Source organism: Anoplopoma fimbria, chromosome 8, assembly GCF_027596085.1.
Source record: "Anoplopoma fimbria isolate UVic2021 breed Golden Eagle Sablefish chromosome 8, Afim_UVic_2022, whole genome shotgun sequence".
Taxonomy (NCBI): Eukaryota; Metazoa; Chordata; class Actinopteri; order Perciformes; family Anoplopomatidae; genus Anoplopoma; species Anoplopoma fimbria.
Genome location: NC_072456.1, coordinates 14,912,928 through 14,934,133, shown reverse-complemented (window position 1 = coordinate 14,934,133; position 21,206 = coordinate 14,912,928). Strand labels below are relative to the sequence as shown.

Below are 21,206 nucleotides of genomic sequence, written 5' to 3'. Positions count from 1 at the left end.
AGAGAGACAGAGAGAATAGATGGGAACATGAGGCAGATTATAGGAAATAACAGCACAAGAGCATAAACACAGGAAAAGAGTCATGTCACCGTTTACTGCTGGCAGATACTCAAACAGCAGGGGGGGAGAAATGCAGCACTCAAGATGCTATTCAAAACAATGAATGTTTCATATGTCATCTGGTTGCAGGGAGAAACTTCAGTTGTTTTGGTCAAAGCCACAACTATTTTTATAAATGTACTGATTCCATGTTTATCAAAACTAAATGTGTAAGACAAAGAAATAAACGACAAAGCATGTCTCTTACTGATGTAATTACGATAGAGAAAGCTATAAGCTAGCTCTGGAGAAGACAACACATTACGTTGATCTCTGATATAATTGAAAGGAAATTGGTCTAAAGTGTGTTTATCACAATGATGAAATAGCATATAATATCCTGCAGATGGCAGCAACGGCTTTTCAGAAACAGGTCTGAGTTTTCTTCAGGAGGGGAAGATGAATTCAGCCAAAATACAGTTTCGACAGGATGGATGAAATATTGATTTTCAGAGATTTATTTTTACCAGCTGATAAATCTATCCATCTATCTATCTATCTATCTATCTATCTATCTATCTATCTATCTATCTATCTATCTATCTATCTATCTATCTATCTATCTATCTATCTATCTATCTATCTATCTATCTATCTATCTATCTATCTATCTATCTATCTATCCATCCATCCATCCATCCATCCATCCATCCATCCATCCATCCATCCATCCATCCATCCATTCATCCATCCATCCATCTATCCATCCATCCATCTATGTATCCATCTATCCATCTATCTCAGTGTTCTTCACCATGTGCTCCGGTCATGATGGCATTCAGTGATCATGATTTGATGCTAGTAGATGGAGTGGATCCATGTCTTGTACTTTGAATACCATAAGGTGAGAATAGACTCCTGCTGTGTCTGCATTTTATTTATAATCGCTCCTTCGCTGCTCATTTACATCAAGATCTGAATGTGAATCTGTAGGCATGTGGCATAGTACCCCTCTGACACCTTTACTATTCTGGCTGGAGTTCAAATGTCGGTAAATCTCTTATTATAAAAGGTGGCCATAAACACCTAATGGTCTGTCATGAATATTTTAGAGCCCTGAATATCATACAGAAATGACCTCTGGAAAACCACAACCTTAACAAGGCACATCTCAGACAGATAACCTCCACGTCCAGAGCAACTCAAGGCCCCTTTTTTCTGGTTCTTTTGGCTTTTTTCGTGGCATGATTGGATTGATTTGTCATTTGCAACTGAAAGGGCTTGGCCACGGGGCTGTGGATAATCCAATTTATCGCTTTGCCATTTATTACAAATTTGTGTGGCTTTTGGGTCCACTGTCACATTGATTCGTTGATTGCTTGCTTAGCTGGGTCCTAATGAGCTGCTGTCTGAATCACTGCATAATCACCGCCCTAATTCACTTCTTCGCCTGCCCTCACGCTCGGTCTGTTGGCTCGCCCCTATTAGAAAAGAATGGACTGAAACAGCTTTCTGAGCAGACAATTAGTAAAATCATCCTTGAAACAGGGTGTCGTTCTGCGTATATTAGCCTTTAATAAATGACATAACTCTTGCGACTTAGCAGATTGCTGTTTCAGGTGACAAGGAGCTCGTTGGCACATCATCGGCAGCTGATGCATGTGTGAATTAAATGGCAATGAAGAGTGAGGTCTTGGGAGAGAGAGGACTTGAAATATTGAGATATTTCACCAAATAACTCCTATTCTTTGGTCTATGACAGAGTTAATATTTAGTACATGCATGGTACCAATGGAATCATTATTGGGTAGTTAATGGTAGGTACATTTGAAGAACTACAGAAAATAACTGCAAATGAACAAATTTGGGCTTTGTGGGCACTTAGAAATAAATAACACTGTAAGTATTTTTTAATAAAAGCCTGCATATCCAATACATGCATTGTAATTACCTTCAAAAAGTGTTAAACAAAATACCTTTTTTTTTTACAGCCTGTATTATACCCTATGATTTCAGTGTTAAAGGGATGATCAAGGAAACACTTCATATTACATCCTGCGTACCCTTGACTTACACTGTAATAATTATATTTTCTCACACATTTTCAATGCTTTGTCTAACATTTTGTGTGTGTTGACTTAAGTACATCATGGATGCTTTTCAAAACAACGTAACATAACATATCATAACTGAGAAGATATTAAATTATTTCCTAACCACTTTCTTTCCCCCCTGTAGGGTTTTTGTACTGGTACACCCCAAGTATTTTATGGATATCAGCAGTTTACTAAATAAACACACTTTCATTTCTGGGCTGTAATCCAAACTAGTGTTAGGCAAATACAGTAAGGTTTGGTTCCATTATTTTCCTTTCATTTGTAGTTATTTTATTTAAATGTTATGAAATATCTGAAGATTGATGAGACAGCAAGTACAACCAGGTGAAGGTTTACCCCTGCATCGATATCAGCCTGTCTGTGTGACATTTATCAAGCTTGAACAGGGGCTTAGGGACCCATTGGGATATGTTTGCGAAGAGGCTGATGGACAAATATAGGATGAAGCTAATCAAGCCATCTATCAACAAAATAAATGCACCATCTGTGTGCTTCAGCACTCTTCCTGCAAGCTCTTATAGCACAGATTTTCAATGCTGGTTCCAGTGTAATGAATGATGTACAAAGTAAGTGCTGTTGCAATTCAAGTATTTTAGTTAAATAACTCTTACCAGCTGTTTGGCATAGTATACACAGATCAGGATATGTAGAGACACAGTAGGCAGATGATCAGACTTGAGGAAAGATGTTTTGAAGATACGCACCAACTCCTAATATACCTTATCAGCCAATAATCACAAGCACATTTTTCAGACAACATTTCTTTAATACAAAGTCAACATATCTACATACACAGTGGCTTTAAACCAATTATTGTTTCAGTTAGAAGTAACAGTTTGAAAGTGATAGCACTTGGCCCTTATACAAAGGAAAAACTATTTTGCTGAGATTGGGTTCTTTTTCATTTTGCCGGTATGTACTGTATATGCTCTATTCTTTTCGATGTCATTTTTTGTTAGTGTTGTTTTTTTGTTAGTCCCCCCCCCCCCCCCCCCCCCCCAACTCCTCCCGCAAATATTCTGCGACATATTCCAGTAAATTTGGTGTCTGTTTTCAAAAGTCTAGCATCTTTACATGAAGTCAAAAGAGTAATACGGTGCACAAGCTTCCAAAGACTTCCATGGTTTCAGTTTTGGCATTGGGGCCATTTTTACCAGTCTTTTTGAGTTCCAAAAGACTTCAGTTCAGGATTTTAGTTCATTATGAAACATCTCAAGGGTTTCCACTGTTCAGAAATGACGTGCTGGAAATGTGAATTTGCAGCAAGTTTTTGGTTGTCTTGTTCTTCCTGTGGTTGCATCGCACTGCTCTATTTCATTGAGTCCTGATTTCTTTCTGCATCCCACAACTAAACATGGCTGAACAAAAACACATGGCATGGTTCTATACAACGCTTAAAAATGCTCTAGGGAGAAAATAAAACAACATGGCATGTTGCAACTGAACTAGGTATGGTCTTTAGCATAGCTGCATTTGTCCATAAGAAAATCATATATTTATGGATTACACCTTGGCATATAGGCAGTTGGACAGCTTCGGACTTACTGGGGCTTTGTGGGAAACTTTAAAGGAATGAAAATCACCTTTGGGCGCTATTGTTTTTCACAGAAGTGGATGGATTCAAGAATCTCCACCTTTAAATCGCTTTTTTGTTAGAATTTGAGATTTGGAGGTCTAACAATTCAAAAATAATCCATTTTTAAACCCCTCAAGTTGCTGTAGTTCCATGGTGTGAAAGAGAAAAGTCCATCTTATCTCTAGTAGACCCTTGCTAATGCCAGGGCAGGGAAAAGTTCATGTCCACATTGAGCACAAGAGTGTAACAGGACTTTGAATTGATGGTTGATTAGCAATTCAAATGGTTAGTGAGTGGACTAACTTCCCATCTTCAGCTAAATTATACCAGCGGATCCCTGATGCTGATTGCATGCCCTCATTGAGGCTATAGGTGTGAGAACAGGAGCTGGCTTGTTTCCCAGTTTAACTGCTAGCAGGGGAAATTAAAGGCAGAAAAAAAGCAAGTGGTAATTAAAGACCAGGGAGCAGGGCTGGAGAAAGAACATTTCAGAAGGAGCAAAAACAGGCTTTACAAACACCAGGAAGTCGCGTATGAGCAGAACCTCGATCTTTGTGATTCTGATCCCACTCAAAGTATGAGATTTTGAGGGTCAAATGATACAAATACATATAATCTATATATTTGTTTATTTACAGGTATATTCTAGATCATAGTGGATAGCTAACAAAATGAAAGACCACATTATGTCAGAAAATAATAATAAAAGTAAAAAAAAGAGAAAGAAAATCAAGATGTTTTTCTTAAAAACTGTGAGGGCCATAGTCTGTACATGGTCATATAGGTACAGTATGTCAAGCTGGGCTGATTTAGCAAACAAAAAAGTTCAATTATGACATTTTTGATTGATTAGATATTTTGTAGACCAGCTCATCATTCCACAGTTGCTCAAAGAATCAAAAGAATACTAATGCCTACAAGTTAATGATAATCTCAACAAGGTTTAAAAATGGCATCTCCCCATCGGCACAGCATCTACCCAGGGGTAGAAGTTAAACATTGGTGAGTGGAGGCAGAGGATTCAGGCAAAGCACTGACATCACCTCCACTTTTTTTAAGAAACGCACAAGGTTTCTTAGATTACAAAAAACAAACACACAAACAAAAATAAATCAATAAAAAGTCATATTTTCAAACATGAGCAGTGGGTGGTATAAAAAAAAAGACGATGAGGAGAAAAATGTCATTAATACTAACTGTTTGGATATATCTTTATATTCTGCATTTAAATATATATGTATGTGTGTGTGTGCAGTATACATGTATACATACACGTACACACAGACATGTTATACTTAACTTTTCTACAGTGAAAAAATAGAATGTCTTTCAACGTAATATGAACAAATAAGCGTTTCTCTTTTCCTGCTAATCTTTAAAAAAATGTGATACAACATCTCTGTTAAAAAACTAAACCGAAAATAAAACAAAAAGTCAACTATGTAATGTAAAATAAGTCGTCATAATACAACAGTAATGTTTTCATAATGTTACAATAACAATAAGGCTTTTTTGGAAATAAGAAAAGATTACACACAGTTCTGTCCATCGCTCTGGTTTTTGTGCACACCCATCAGAAACCTCCACAGAATCCGTACACTCATCTGTTCCAAAGCACTGATCTCAAAAGAAAACTTGGTGATTTTGAAAAAAAAAAAGATTTTTTTAAAATATCAGACACATATACAATAGTGCGTCAAATCCATCTTGCAGTTGTTTTGGGGGGGTTTGTTTCAAGTTTTTTAATTTTTTCCTTAGGGATGTGCAAGTAAGTTGTACCGAATAATTTCATTATCACATCATGGCATGGATATTCAATATGGCCTGTCACCCACATAGACATCACCTATAAAACGGAGGACAAAACCAAAGCAACTACTTTGTTCATCCACCTGTCACCAAACACACATACAGTGGAACTAAAGGCCAATTTGTTACCCACATTAACGTACAGCTTTGTAATTGCAACAGGCCTCTGCCACTCTTGAGTGTCTCACACAATGAAATAGATGATAATAGAGGAGGCTGGGGAAAAAAAGGAGAGGTGGAAAACACCGGTGGATCATGTTGTCATGTGGATGCGCTTTCAGTCCTAACCGCCACGCCGCGAGCGGTTAGCAGAGCTGGCATCTTTAGTTCGTCAGTTTCCTCTCCCTCAAGAGTCTCACTTACAGCACACACAAGATAAGCAGCATGTTTGGTTTTGACAGAAAATTAAAAGAAAAAAAGATAATTCCTCATAAGACAAAAAAGTTTGAAACAATGATGATGAGTGTTGGTCACTGTACACAAAGAAAGCCCAGATTCTGTGACAATCCTTGTTTGGTTGTTCTGTTTGTTCCAAAGCTTCTCGCCCACCAGATTTATCTCTTGTTCAAAATGGTGGATGTTAACACCGAAGCCCCATGATGCAATGGTTCCAAAGAGAGGAGTGATTGTAAAAAATCATGAGATGCGGTTGCCATTTCTCCCACCTTGACCATCCACAAGACGACCCGGCCGCAGCTTCTTGCAACAGTTGAGGTTTTCCCCGATTTCTCTGGCGACTGAGCCAGGAGCCTCCTTGGGGCACTTCCAATACACTGTGGTATCTCACCATTACCATGTTTACCTGGCTTTGGATACTGATTGAAGTTCACAAGTCCTGAAACTAACTGATTTAAGATATGTTTGCTGCTTGCTTCCCCACAACAACTGACAGTTCCTTCTCTAAGCTCTTAGCGCTTGAGAACAGGCAGTCATGTGTATTCTTTAATAGTTGGGTGTTTTTTTTCCACACAATTATGCATATCATTAGTGGGACAGTGTGTAAAAAACTCAAGGTGTATTTGATGCTAGATGGTAGTGTTCTGGTGCTAGTTATGTTTCCACTGTTTTGATTTTTTTTGTCTTACCAGAGTTTGGGGAAAACCATTTGGGTTCAGACAGGCAACCACAATTTGGTCATTTCTCTGGATATCACTCACAAAATGTGTTGATAGAAATACTTGAACCCCATTTAACACCCAGGCATATCAAAACACAATAAAGTCACCCCGTCTTGGCTACATCCATCTGCCTCTCGTTGATTTTTGCTGTTGCCTTCTTTTTCATTCACTGTTGCTCGTTACCGTTGTACCGCAAAGATATTTTTGAGAAGAGAAATGTCCACGAATGTTTACAATGTCCTCCACATCGAAACACTTGAGGTAAGGTAAGCAGTCTGACACTTTGATCGATGCCCGCCCCACAGCTTGAGCCAAAGCATCTGGTTCCACTCTTCATGAGGGTTTTCTTTTCTTGATGATGGGTAATTTTCCTCGCTTCCTCACGTAGGGTCTCTTTGTCGAATTGGAATTATTCTCAACTGGTTGTTTGGGCATCGTCTTCTAAAAATCTACAATAGGATCCTGTTTGGTATGTCTGAATAAGTGATGGTGTTAGCGTTGTCTGCTGTCGTCGTTTAAAATTTCAAAGTTTCTATGGCTCAGGAGACTGTTGAGGGGGGCGACAGGATTCTGGGGGGAAGAGATGGCTTTTTACGTTGCATAGTGATCAAAGCTTCCTAAGTACTCCAGAGCTGCGTGGTAGCAGAATTGGTACTCATCCTGTAAGGAAAAAACACACACATGGAAGAAAAATGCATCAGAAAATTAGAATTCCCCACTCTTGGTTGTATGCCTCCACCATTCATGTTGCAGTTTACATCCATGTCTGTACAACATGTCATCACTTCTATTCTGTAAGACATTTGTGTGAAATTGTCATAACAAGCATATGGATTCTTGAGTTATGGCCAAAATCCTGTTTAGTGAGGTCACAGTGACCTTTGACCACCAAATTCTATTTAGTTCATTCTCAAGTACAAGTGGTTGCCTGTGCCAAATTTAAAAAAGTTTCCACTTCTGAGATATCACGTTTACTGGAATAGACGGGACAGAAGTGCGCACAGACAGATGGACAACCCGAAAACATTATACCTCTGGGCACGGCTGTCGCAGAGGCATAAAAATCACACCTGTAGTTTAAAGAGTTTCCAGCCAAAATACAGTTATGACAGGATGAATTAAATATTACTTTTCAGAGATTTCCTTTTACCAGTTGTTCTATCAATCCATCCATCTATCTGTCTAACTATCTAGACAACTTTAATTTTAAATAAATGTCAGTACTTTTTGAGGCAGACTATGTCATCACACATAGATTACAGACAAGTACATAAAGGTTATTTAGTGAAATGAATTACAGAATTGAGTCAAGTTTAACTTACTTGCTGCAGGTCTTTAAACATATCTATGGCACTTAGTCTCCAAACAACATTAAACTATAGTACAATTACATTATCCCCAAAATCAGAAGCAGTGTGTTGTGAGTGTCTGTATGACCACTGACCTCAGTCTGGACCATGGCTGGCCTCTGTGTTCGGAGCATCTTCACTGTCTGGAAGATATCGACCACGCCCTCATAGCGCATTCGCTCCAGGACAATACTGAGGGTGATGAAGACTCCGGTCCTGCCCACACCAGCACTGGAAACACATTACAACATTGTAAATGAATAAGGATGTAATAGATATGTCTGGACCAATTGATTCGTCTTTATTTGTGCTTTCAGTTCTTCTCTAGTCCACTATTATGTATGTTTTGTTAGATCTTTGTGACTCTTAGTCTAACCAAGACCTCTGAAATAACAACAGGATTCTGTTGTAAAGCTTTGCACGTTGCAGCTCTCACTGCCTTAAAGAGTTAATCGTTCTAAAACTTTGATTGCCATAAATCCTGCAGCAGGGTAACACAACAGTGGTGATGGCAAGGACGCAATCTGAATGTCTGAATCCCCTTTGACTTCTTGGCGAACACGAAAAGAGCCCTCAAGGACACACAGACGCACTTCAAATCAGGCACGCAAACAACCAGGCAAACATTTTGTCTCATTAAACCCCTCCCATGTGTCGAGAAACCCAGCCTGCTGCTGCTCTCCAGAAATACCACGTCTTAACTCAGATCCTGAAATACTTGAGAGCTGCCTCTCTAAGCTGCTTTGCTGTGAAATGACTTCCACTTCACCAATGGAACAATAATTGATATGACAACAGATTTATTTGGGCTTCTTCCAACCTCCAAAGCAATTTTGTTGAGTGAAGAATGAAAGCTATAGCTGCAAGCTTTTGGCTTGTATGCATGTGTGTGTGTATGTTTGCCTACAAGTATGTGTCTGTCGGGGGACAAAGCTAGATGTTGGAAAAGAGATGACTTGTATTATTTAACTATAAATGAATATTGAAAACAGCAGGTATTGAGCTATATCATGCAATTCATACAACCAACCCCCACGCCGCAGAATCTCTCAGCCCACCCAAAGTCTCTTCCTGAGAGTCGGTCACAGCTTGTCACACGGACTCTTAAACGCACTCACAGCTCCTCTCTCTCTCTCTCAAAAGATCAACTCTCCAAATCTGAAGGCGCGCCGAGCCGCTGCAGACTGAGAGGATTTGGTGTCCCCATTCACAGGAAGTAATCAGGCAATTAATGACAAAAAGAATGTGGGTCTATTAGATAGTGGCTGAGGAGGGGAGAGGAGGAGGAAGAAGAAAAGAGGGTGGGACTGGGAGAAAGGAGGGCCTGAGGGAAATGGATGGATGGGTGGACAGGAAAAGAGAGAGATAGAGAGAGAAAGAGAGAAGATTAAGAAATAGATGACAGACGGGCACGACCGGTGACAGACGACGAAAGCGTAAGAGAAGAGGAAGGCATAAGCTCTCCACTCGGAGATGAAAAGCCTGAAGGAGGAAGGAGGAAGGAGGGAGGAAGATGATGATAGGAAGGAGCAGAAGGTAGCTATGGTGATGACAAGACAAAGAAACCTAAAGCTTAATTCATTTTTTTTCACATCACTTCTCAAGAGAAACTTCCTCCCAGAATGAGATATCTGCCTTTAGACAGTGACACTACTCTTGAAAAAAAAGTACAAAATTACTGCAAAGTTTTTTAAAAAGACCGCAGGTGACTTAAGAACTGGATTAACAGCACACAATTCCAATGATTTACGACACTCTAGGCTAAAGGCATTTTGTATTAATCCTCTTATGGTGCTTCAACAGGGTTCACTGAGATGTGTCAAGGATGCCTTAACTGTGCATTCGGCAGCTGAATACAACACATTCATGGGACTCTGGCAGACCAGTTTAATATTCGAGTCCTACAATTCCTCCTGCAATAACCGATCCCTTCGCTCTCTCCCCCTACAATAACTCTTAGGACTCATGGAAGGGAGGAATAACTCAGTCTTATTGGAGCTTCCCTGACACATCCTACAATTCCCGAAGGGGCCATTTCACTGCCGGTGACATCATTGCTTTTTAATACGGGGGAGGTGATGTCATGTTTCATGATATCATGGCGCCTTTGCAATAGAAATGTGGAGAAAAAGAGACACCTAATCCGTCAAAAAAGTAATCCATGTTGATGAGACAGCAAGGAAATTATTCAATGTGTTAACACCTCGGTTAACACTACCACATTCATAAAAACAAATGCTGTCTTAAAGCTTTTATTGAAGGCCAAACCATGAAAACCCATGTATAACGGATCGCATACAGATACGTGCCTTTATTAGAGGAATTTATAGACATTCATTTTTTTCTAGTCTTGCAAAGCATACAAAAACTACCCTTTTAAAGATGTTCATTGTCTGGCAACAAAAAGCAACAACGCATTCAGATGAATCTCGCTCAAGGTCTATTGATGAATAAGAAAAACCCAAGGCCTTGGTGTTGACCACTTTCAAAATATCAGTTTCTTCCTGATTCAAGTTAATGATGAAGGTTACCTTGGAAGCTACAGCCATGGTGATAAAAATGCATCACGGAGCTATCATAAAAACCAAACAGAATGGCTGTATCATTTCATGTGCTTCCTCTTTGCAAATGCCAAGCCACATCTCGGCTTTATCAATTATGGAGGACATGGGCCTGTGGAGGTGCAGAGGTAGTGTACTGCGGTGGCAAAGAGGTGAGGGGAGATTGTATCTGGTGATGCTGTTAGAGCTGCACCGCAGGAGTTGCTGCGCTACAAAAACAATAACTACCTTAAGAATGTATTTAATCTTGTCTGCCTTCGGATGTGCAATTTGAGCCGAAACATTTGCAGTGCCTAGAAATATGGCATATCACGCCCCTCTTTTAAAGAAAACGTAATATATGATGTAAAAAAAGAGTACATTTGCGAAAATACGATGCAACATGACAGTAAGACCTCTTACCTGCAGTGAACAGAGATTGGTCCATCCTGCCCGAACTGCTCCTTGGTTTTATGCACCTGGCCGATGAAATCAATGAATCCCTCCCCGGATTTGGGCACACCTTGCTCTGGCCAATCAGTAAACTGGAACTGCCTTACTGTCCTTGACTGGCCGTCCTGCAATTACAGAATAAAAGAAAGTAAGGATAGATGACAGAGATTTTAGTGAAAGTAGCAAGAGACTAAGGCAATGGCTGCTTGAAAAAAGGCTCAGAGAGGATCTATGTTCGTGTTTTTTTCTCTTTTTTTTGTTTTTGGGATTTAAAACATAATGCAGGTGATATAACATCAATAAAAGATCTTCTATTCGGTAACATCTTACTAAGTGTAGTATTTGTTGATGATTTTATCTCCGTAGAAGTATACACAGCGCAGAAAAATGAAAGTACTGTGGTACACAGATCTCACCACAGAGGGACAGTGTGTCCTCTCCCCTCCCACCTCGCTCCTCCTCTACCTCGGACCCAATCTCTATTTTCCCCCGTTGTGTTTTTGTGTGAGTGTGTGTGTGTGGCGTGAGTAGGTCTTAGTTAAAGCTAATCAATAGTGTATCTGCCATGACAAGTGTCTTCTCCCAGACACCATGTTGAATAGGATAATCCTGCGATGCGATCGATAGAGCGACCTGACGGATGGAGGTAAGAAGCAAGAACGGAGGACTGAAGGAGCAGGAGGTGGGATTGGACAATGAAAATTGAAAACAAAAACCTTGACATGCTGACAAGCCCGCTAGACAAAAATGTCAATCTTAACAATTTAATGTAATATTGATTCTTATAATCTTGTGTTACTGGTGCACTCGCATTTGCTTTCAGTTCAAACATAACATTTAAATACATTTCTACAATCAGGCGGCATCACACTAGAGAGGTGAATTGATCTGTTTAATTTTGAGAGAGCCGATCATCGAGTCAGAGAATGCACAGTCAATATGTGTGTCCTTGTAAATAAAGTTATTTTAAAGTTGTCTTGGAGAGAATATATTTCTCACTAGAGTGAGCAATTAAGGCATCCAAGAGTTGTTTATGTCTCCAGATGTTTCTCACTTCTCTGTGCAACAGACAACAAAGTGTCATTCTCACACATTTCCTTCCCATTTGTTCACACTACAAAGGCACAATTTGATTAATACTCATTTGGCGAGTAAACTGCAATCTATTATTCCATTTATTATGCTGCTATTAGATGGTGTAGAATAAAAGCCTCGACAAATAGGTTGAGCGTAATTTTGTCTAAATTGTGTTAAAGAATCAATGCAACATGCAAGAATGTGAACAGCGTGAAACAGGTAAACCTTTGATGTGAAAACAGAATTATGTTGCCCCTGCGGCACATTTCCTGCACTTGTTTGAGTAGTTTGATAATGATACACAAATTACATTAATGCACAGAGTCAGTGAATTGGACAGAAAGGTAACAATCAATGTGTATCTAATTCGCTACAACCTTAGAATAGCTGGAAGAACAGCAGTGTGTGAGGAGCTAACTGCAGGCTTCTGTCCACACTGCATCTAATACTGAACCGGCCACACAAACACCTTTCAGTCACAAGGTAGCCACGCCCTTAAGTATACCTTTACTTACTCTTAATTAGACCATAAGTTACTAAATGAACAAACGAGAAGTAAGGGAATTTTTCTCATAGACTTCTGTACAATTGGCCTTCTTTTTGCAACCACAGAAGTCTCTGCCTGATGGCTGATACAAACAATGCGAGTTGGCTTCTCTTTTCAAGCGTGTCAACAATGACATACATCAAATTGATTAATAATAAGGACCTTAGGCTTTATATTCATCATGGATGTTTTTTTGCCATTAGCTAACCATCTCCCTAGCATGCTAAATGCAGATGGCGCCTGAATGCTAAATGTACTACATCTGCAACTACTACATTTCAAAGGTTCTACATAATCTGTCTATTGAATCTTTGTGCTCTGAATGCAAAGTCCTGATGACCCGTGTGCCAGAATGCACTGTGTTGCTATCTTAGCTGTTGATATGTTTCTGCACTGATGCAGCCAAGATGTATTCTTGTACATTTATTGTACTTGACAAATTCATGGATTTGGATTTTAGTAAGCTAATCTCCATATGCCGACTCTCTTTGTGCATCTCGTGTCTTCCCTGTTCTATGACGCATTGCATGTTGTCTTTCTTGCCTTGCCTTTGTTGTTCATCTCAGAAACATTTTGCCTCAGCAGTTGGATTAAAAGTGAAAGAGGGGCAAAGACAACAACACAATAAACCAAGCACGCTGAAAGAAAGAGGAGAGAAAAAAGAGAGGAAAATTTAACACACAACCTGAGGGCCCACGCGGCGTGTCAAATTGTCTGATTAAATACGTGACTGGCTCGCTAGATGCGAGTGTCGAGGTGTAGAGTCTATGCTATTACTGCGCAGAGGCGTGCAATGTACATGTGAACACACACACACACACACAAATGCGTCAGTAATATGAAGTTTAAAAAACCGACAACACACCGCTTTCTTCTTTAACACCTCCATAATCCATATCTCTAATATCATCTTCCCTGTTTTGATCCTTAACTCTGATGATAAGCTTCGACTGTCTGTTGGCTGCTTTGATGATTTAGCACCCACTAAGAGTCCTCTTAAAGAACACAGGACAGTGCATTACACAAAATCGTTGCATGCGTTTGGTGTTCAATTAAAACGTACACGCTGTAAAAATGTGTGTGTTGAATGTATTTGTCCTTGTGTGGTTAAATAAAAAAATATAAAAAAATACAAAGGGGTGTGTGTGTGTTTATTAGTGCTGAGAATAGCAAATCAGCTTGGAGATAGGTTTGTGGCAGAAAGTAAGCCTTTGTACACATTTGTGTGTGTGTGTTTCAGCCCATTAAGAGAGGCATTTTCCATACTGAATAGGGTTATGCATATAGAAAAAAGTGTGTGTGTGTGTGTGTGTGTGTGTGTGGGGGGGGGGGGGGTGATGGCATACCAGCTTAAACAGCATTTATGTCTAATTTTCCACACTGAGGATAGTGCCTGTTTGTGTATAAGTATATGTGTGTGTGTGGAGGTATAATGTATTCATTTTTTTAATACCAACAGGATGACTGCTAACTAGCTGCCACGCCGCCTGGGAAATCATTGGATATGTCAGCCTGCTTGACAAAGAGAGGAAGCAGTTTTATTTCTGCGCTACAGTTCTGCTGCTGCTGCTGCTTCAAACCTGTCCGACCTAATTGGATCCAAAAAATAAATCCTGAGGTAAAAAGATAACTGCAGCGGTGTAGGAAATAAACAGTTCAGGGCAAGAAAAGTCACTTTGGTTGTGAATTCTCATTAATATGTGAATGAAGTTTTAGTTTTTCTTTCAACAATATGATATCTTGTGATATCATGTTTTGTGTGGAAACCCATCTAACTACAGAGGAAAATTACAATATCAGAGCCATTTTAGGGACCTTTGATGATAAAAATACCTGTGATGTTTCTGTGTTTATGTGACCTACATTTCCTTAACCTGCTTAGTCTCCTTCATTTCTCACACTCCAGTGAAGGGCGGGTCACCCAGTGCAATTGTGGAAATTAAAGCATAATTTGGTACTGAATTGCATTCTGGTCTTGTCAGCCTACTGAGAAAGTGGTGTCTACGTATTATATATGATTATTCATGAAAATCACACCGTATCCTGTGTTGCAATTGAATCTCAGAATTAACTTGTGAATCTATAGAGAGATTAATATTTATGACTCATGTTTAAGTTTGCTGACAACAATTAAATACAAAAATATTAAGAAAAACTTCAAATCACAGTGTCAGTGTGTTTGACTTGTTATTTCTACACAACCAAACCAATCTACCCAACAACACATGTGTAACTTCCCAACTTACTGAACCAAAATGCTGTAATAACTATGTTTGTTAAAACCTGTCTATGGCTTCGTTGTCTAAATGTGTTGCTTTTTCCCGCCTCGCAACCGACTTAATCCCCATCCAACACCCCAGGTATGTCTTACCCTTGCGTCTGTGACCTTGAACTCGCGGAGGATGTACTGGGGCATGTTGTACTCCGCCATGGGATCAACCACAAAGTACTGGTACCTGGCAGAGCGCTCAGCCGGCCAGTACTGGTGACACTTTTCCTGTTTGAGCAAATGGGTAAAACATTCTATATTAATGCCACGATGATTTACTCGTGATTTAATTTTTTTAATTTTCTTTCGACTCCCTTAAACATTCCATAAATAAAAAAATTAAGAAATAACATGATCAAATGTTTGTGTCCATGTGTGTGTATGTCCTACCCGTCCCATCTCTCTCAGTTTGGTCAACATGACTACAATGGTAGAGTTGTTCTCCCAGAGCATTCTCCAGAAGTCTTCTGTAGTCTCTGCCAGAGGGCCCTGCGTGGCGATGTAAGCCTTCTGTTGCCTGTATACAGTAAAAACATTTATGTTTAGCTTGTATAATTAATCAGTACCCTTTTTAGCAACACTGATGCAATTTCAGGGAACAACACTGATACTTGATACATTCTTATAACGAGTAATGTGTTACCTTTGGGATCGTGAAGACAACAAAAGCAATGCATATAAATCTTCCTTTCACATCTTAGTCATATACCCATTTCCCTTATACACTGCACATTCTAATCCCAAATGTATCGTTAAGTTTAACTTCTTAGAGAGGAAGATGTTAAATTTATGTCTGGAAATATTAAAGATGTTTCCTGGCAATCATCTCACACAGCTTCCTGCCATCCCACCCCACTTCCTACCTGTATCCATCAATGAAGCTGGAATTGATATAGTCAGATCCTTCCAGGCCTCTGATTGGCTGCAGGCAGACGCGCGTGGTCTCGTAGGGCATGATGTTGACCAGCCGATTCTTGAACTTGTTGCACGGGAGGTTGGCACTGATAAAGCGTGACGTGTGGGCTTTGGAATTGGCCAAACGCTGGAGGGGAAAGATGGAGGAAGGAATTAACAGAGATAGAGTGAGGTAAAAAATGCAGAAGGGAAAATAAATGTTCCACAGAAAATGTGGAATGAAAGGTATGGAGGAGGTAGGAAGATGAAAAGACGATGAAAAGAAAGTACAGTGGTGAGGGAAAGAGGGAACGAATTGGCAAAAGCCACGGTAGTTACAGAGAGGAAAGAAGAGACATGGAAAAAGAAGAGAGAGAGGAAGGAATAGCAGGAGAGGATGATAAAAGGAGGAGAGATGGGGAGATGAGGAGACAGTAAAAGAGGAGTATATCAATGAGAGAAAGTATTAAAGCACACCCCTCCTAATCTGCTTTGCCGATGATGATACAGCTTCAAAGGGACATTGTTTATCAAGAATATGTTTATCGGAAAGCAATTCAAAAACTTTATCCCCTTTTGCAACTTGTGGGTTCCTCAAGGGTCAGATGCAACGACGGATAATATGCCACACTCCCAGACTAACAAGCCTCTGGATCAAGTCGGTACGGAACGAAAAACTCGTCTTAAAGTGGGTCACCAGTGCCTTTGATAACGGCAGCGTGGCATGTGTGCATAAAACGTAGCCTCACAAATGGTTGTTCACAGAGAAAAAAACAGACATACACACACACACACACACACACACACAAACAAACAAACACAAACACTGACTGCGTGATGATAAAAAGGCAAAGCCTGACTGCTACATCATCATCGTCATAGGGACCTCAGTGGGAGTTTGTGGGTCAGCAAGTCTTATGATCGCCTCCTCCAGGCTTCAATGTCTCAACTAGGCATTTATGTGAGTGTGTGCTTGCTTGTTACTGTTTGCCTGCAAATGGAGGACACCCTAATCAGATTGTCTAGGGCCCCTTTCAGCATCGCAAGAGGGAGGAGCGAGAGATGTGAGTTTCCACTGAGCCAACTAAAAAGTAAGCGGGAATGCAGATTTATTACTTGGACTTCCTGTCTCTCAGTGGTTGTCAAAGTGTTTTCCCTTAAGTTTCAATGTGAACAAAGCCTAACTTACTATTTCTCACTTTTTCCCATACGAGTGTTGTTTTCTCTTTCCCTCTAACTCCCCTATAGCAGCAGTACCTCTGTGTTAGTGGCAACTTGGAGGCCGTCCAGCCCGTCTCCTCTTCCCTTCATCCCTCGCTACTGCCCCCCCCCTTTGATCTGTGTTTCACAAAAGCACCTGGAAAGGCTTGAGGTGGCCTGGCAGCACTAAAGAGGCCCTCGGCAACACCGGCAAACATCGCAGAAGTGCAGGGAACGGAGCCAAACCTGGCAACCTGTCATCCAACAGGGCAGAGAAGCACCTACTGTCGGGTACCTCTGGTCACAGATGCTAGCTTCTTTCACATTTAAAGCACAGTGTATATTTTCACTTGGAAGTTAAGAGTGGATGTACATTAAGCACGTCCCACCACAACAGGGATAAGGACATCTGGTGTTATATGTCACAAAGTAGGGCTTACAAAAGTGTGATTATCCTAATCCTAACCTGCCCTTGCCACAACCCTAACAAACTAAACAACAGATGTTTAATTATGCTTATGATGCAGCTACAATGCAACACAACACATTTGGAAGTTCTTGTAAGCTTTCGCCATCATTTCAATTTTACACCGAAGAGAATCTTTGCCTGGTTTGCATTTGGATCCTCATTAAAACTGTGCTGCTGAATACAAAATCCTTCCTTCGCTACTTAATTTCAAATTATTGCCAGTACTTCCTTTTTTCGTGTTTGTGTTGAGATTTGTGTACTGCATGTTGCTGGATACTTCTCCTGCATGTGGGTTGTGTGCTCCAGCATCTTCTGTGCATAAATCTTTCCCAGAACATGCTTATTATTCATCCACATGTGCCAGAAAGCACTAGTCTGACAACTCCATGACAAGTCCTTCTTCTCGGTTCATTCTCCCTGCTGAACTCCTGCGAATCCCAACAGTCTCAGCTGTACGACAGAGTTTCCCACCTGAGAATGACAAGGCTCTCCCATCCGTCCCTGTGGTGCAGCATTCTGTCGAATCATTTCCTTAGTGCCAAGTTAGCATACAGTCGTCCCTTTGTTCATTAGCCAAACGTTCCTCCCTCCGCTTGCCCTGCCATCCACCCCATTTGTCATCATCAAGTATTAATTACTCAGCTCCCCCACCGTCTTCACGCACACCTCTCTTCTCTATCCTGACTATAGTGTAGACGTTATTAATCCCCGGTTGACTCCTGACGCCAGCTCAGCATTATCCTTGTTACAGATGGCGATGGAGATTTCATCACCGTTGTGCGCCAGTGAGTTAAAAAAAAAAAAGGTCGAAACGCACCAGCACTATTATTGTTTCATGGCAGGGGGGCCCTGATGGTGAACGGCGATGGGAAGATGATGGATGATTTGAGAGTGAGCGTGTGTGCAATTCAAGGTCAGCAGATAGTGACTGGAGCTGAGGTTTATAAGTTGTCAATTGTTAAGATCTTTAATGGAGATCTATGTTATTACTGTGCCTGGCTGTTTATCCTCACCTTCTGCTTTGTCATGAATTTCTCTAAAGAATGACACACTCTTTTGTTCAGAAACCTAAACTCAAACTCATTCTGCTTCCAGCCAAAACCCTTTGTTTTGTGCTGTCTAGATTAAACCCAATTTCTTTGCTTATTCCAAATGAACCTTGGGCCAGACAGTGAAAGGCTTCAATATTTCCATTTACTAGCTTTGAAAATATAATAATTCAAATATTGTGTATCTAAGCGATGAAGTCATTGAAGCGAGGCTCGAAAAATAGATTTGCTTTCTAGCTCTTCTGAGATACTATGGCCAGCATGTGCAGTATAAACGGACAAATAGCTGGCTGCCTTGAATTTTTCTCATATTCTTTACTCTTTAAGCTCACTGTGTTCTCCACTTAGTTCAGTCTGTTTTCATTATGTCTGTATGATCAACAAGGTGAAAGAAACACCCAACCTGCCTCTGAATTCCTAACTCAATTTGTCTGACTTATATAAGGATTTGCTAGAAACTGCATCTTCACACCACTGAAATGATCTTCTCCCAGTTCACCCAATCAGCTACTGTCATCACCCATTTAATGTCTTCTCCAGTCTCCCCCATTTAGTTTCATTGTTTTTTTGCCAGAAACCCAGTTGCTATTCAAGAACCACTATATGTTTTGTTCAAGTATCAAAATGCAAATAAATGTATAATATGTATGAGTGTATAGTAGATTATGAACATAAATCAAAAGAGCCATCATTGCAGCCAATAATTAGGAACCTGAAAGTAATGATGAAGAGCAAAAAATATGAAAGGCAAAGAAATTGGATTTGCATCCAAAATAACTCCTGGGAAGATAAAGCTGGCAGCCTTATTTAAAAGATTTAAAGTTGCTTAAGACAAGGTGACAGAACTCACTAAACTAAGGGTTTATGACTTTCATTATATAAAATGTTTGCCAATTCTGATCTGATTTGCAGGTTGTTTGTAACTCTCTTGGCTTCAGGTCAGCTGAATCTGTCAGGTGAGTTTTTCCACTGACATTTGCAATTTTAACTGTTACCTCTTTTTGTCAAAACTCAAAATAGAGTCACCTGTAAAACCAAGTCTATCTCGTTATTCAGATGTCAGACCCTGGTAATAGTTAAGTTAATCTGAAACACTTCGTCATACACATACATGGTTTATAACTGAAAAGAAGAAAGAGATGGAGCTTAAACTCTCGGTTTTATCAAAGTACCTAAAATAACCATCATGTTAATAATGAAATTGCTCCATTTCCAGTACCTTGAACTCTAGCTCCATGCCAGTGACGTGCTCGCCGCTCTCCACCTGGGCCAGCTTCTGGATGTAGGAATAGAGGCTCCGGGCGGCCACTTCAGTGTTGCCGCAGGCCACCGCCTCCAGCAGTGCATCGTGAATGAAGCTGTACTGGTCTTCCGTCTGCACCATGTAGTTTCGCTGCGAGCGCATCAGCGTCACATGGCCGTAAATGTCGACCGTCTTCTCGTGCTTGATACGCTCAAGCATGGCATCGATGACAATGAAGCAACCCGTCCGGCCGACGCCCGCACTTCAGGTGGAGGGAGAGGAAGGAGAAAAAATAGTCCAAGGTATTAACACATTTGTTTGATCGAAATTTATTTATCCTTTTATCTTATTTCTAAGGTCTTATCCTTTTAGGGTGCTGGGCATGTCATTTAAAGTGGCCCCATTATGCTTTACCCATTTACCCTTCTTCTTTAGTGTGTTATATATATATTTTTTTTTTTTACAATAAAAGGTCCGTAGAGTGTAAAACCTGAAGTCCACGCCTAAAATGAGTTACCCTCCCCCTCAGAATCACTGATCCTGAGCGGCCTAAAACGGCTCCATTGAATCATCTCCTTCACTTCCGTAACTTTATGAGGTCACAATGTCACGGAAGTGACATTGTGACCTGAGTAAAAATCTGAGTAAAAATCCTTCAGGCTAGTTTGGCCCTCAAACAACAAAAGACAGACATAGCTGAAGCTCCGGAGGAAGAGTTTTTTGAAATGCGAAACGTTGACCAATCACAACAGACTTTGCTTTCTGGAGGGAGGAGCAAGCTCTACAACGGAGCATTTCAGAGAGGGTGAGAAGAGGTGCTGCAGGACAGCCAGGATGAAAAATACAAGGCGGATTATGAGCATTAACACATGTAAACATGTTGTAACTGTACCTTGAGATAAAAATATGCACCCAGAAAATAGCACAATAAGGCCTGTTTAAGGTTATTCTCACTCCTGAAATATAAAAATGGTTAAACGAATTAAAAGATTATGCATGTCCAGTAATGCTTGTTGATTTGTTGTGGTGTTACATTTTAAATAATTGTGTGGGAGAGGATATAGTGAAAGCAGCAGGGGGAATACAGAAGAAACCAAACATGACAGACAAAACAACAAGAGGACAGTGATGAAGACTGAGCGAAGCAAGCTGTCAAATTTCAGTTCTATTGTATAGTGCTTTGGACTTTTCTTCTTATCTTGACAAAAAAGGAAGGTTTCAGTTTGAATAAGCCATGTGAGAATTATCGCTTGTAAAAGGAGGAAGGGCTAAGGAGCAAAAAGGGAGAAGCAAGAAAGATGGGAAGGGATTACTGGGAGGCTTTTCAGAGAGGGGGGAAGAGGAGACAGAGGTGGAGTGAATAAAAGCACAGAAAAAATAGGGACGCCTTAAAAGAGAAAGATGATGTGACCAATGGAGAAGAAAAGATGGAGGATCTGGTAAGAAAGAGAGCATGG

General features: G+C 40.3%; 1 protein-coding gene across 1 annotated transcript in view; it reads right to left on the bottom strand.

The window, feature by feature from the left end:
* Positions 1-4,344: 4,344 nt before the first annotated feature.
* The window catches only part of ptprsa (protein tyrosine phosphatase receptor type Sa), a 127,704-nt gene continuing 110,842 nt past the window's right edge, over positions 4,345-21,206 (bottom strand). The window contains exons 27-33 of the mRNA XM_054602976.1: positions 19,726-20,011; positions 15,758-15,936; positions 15,285-15,411; positions 14,997-15,122; positions 10,972-11,126; positions 8,104-8,239; positions 4,345-7,319 (exon numbers count right to left, since the gene is read on the bottom strand). Of these exons, the coding sequence (XP_054458951.1) occupies positions 7,251-7,319; positions 8,104-8,239; positions 10,972-11,126; positions 14,997-15,122; positions 15,285-15,411; positions 15,758-15,936; positions 19,726-20,011 (1,078 nt within the window). The 3' untranslated portion in view covers positions 4,345-7,250. The remainder of the gene's footprint in view (positions 7,320-8,103; positions 8,240-10,971; positions 11,127-14,996; positions 15,123-15,284; positions 15,412-15,757; positions 15,937-19,725; positions 20,012-21,206) is intronic.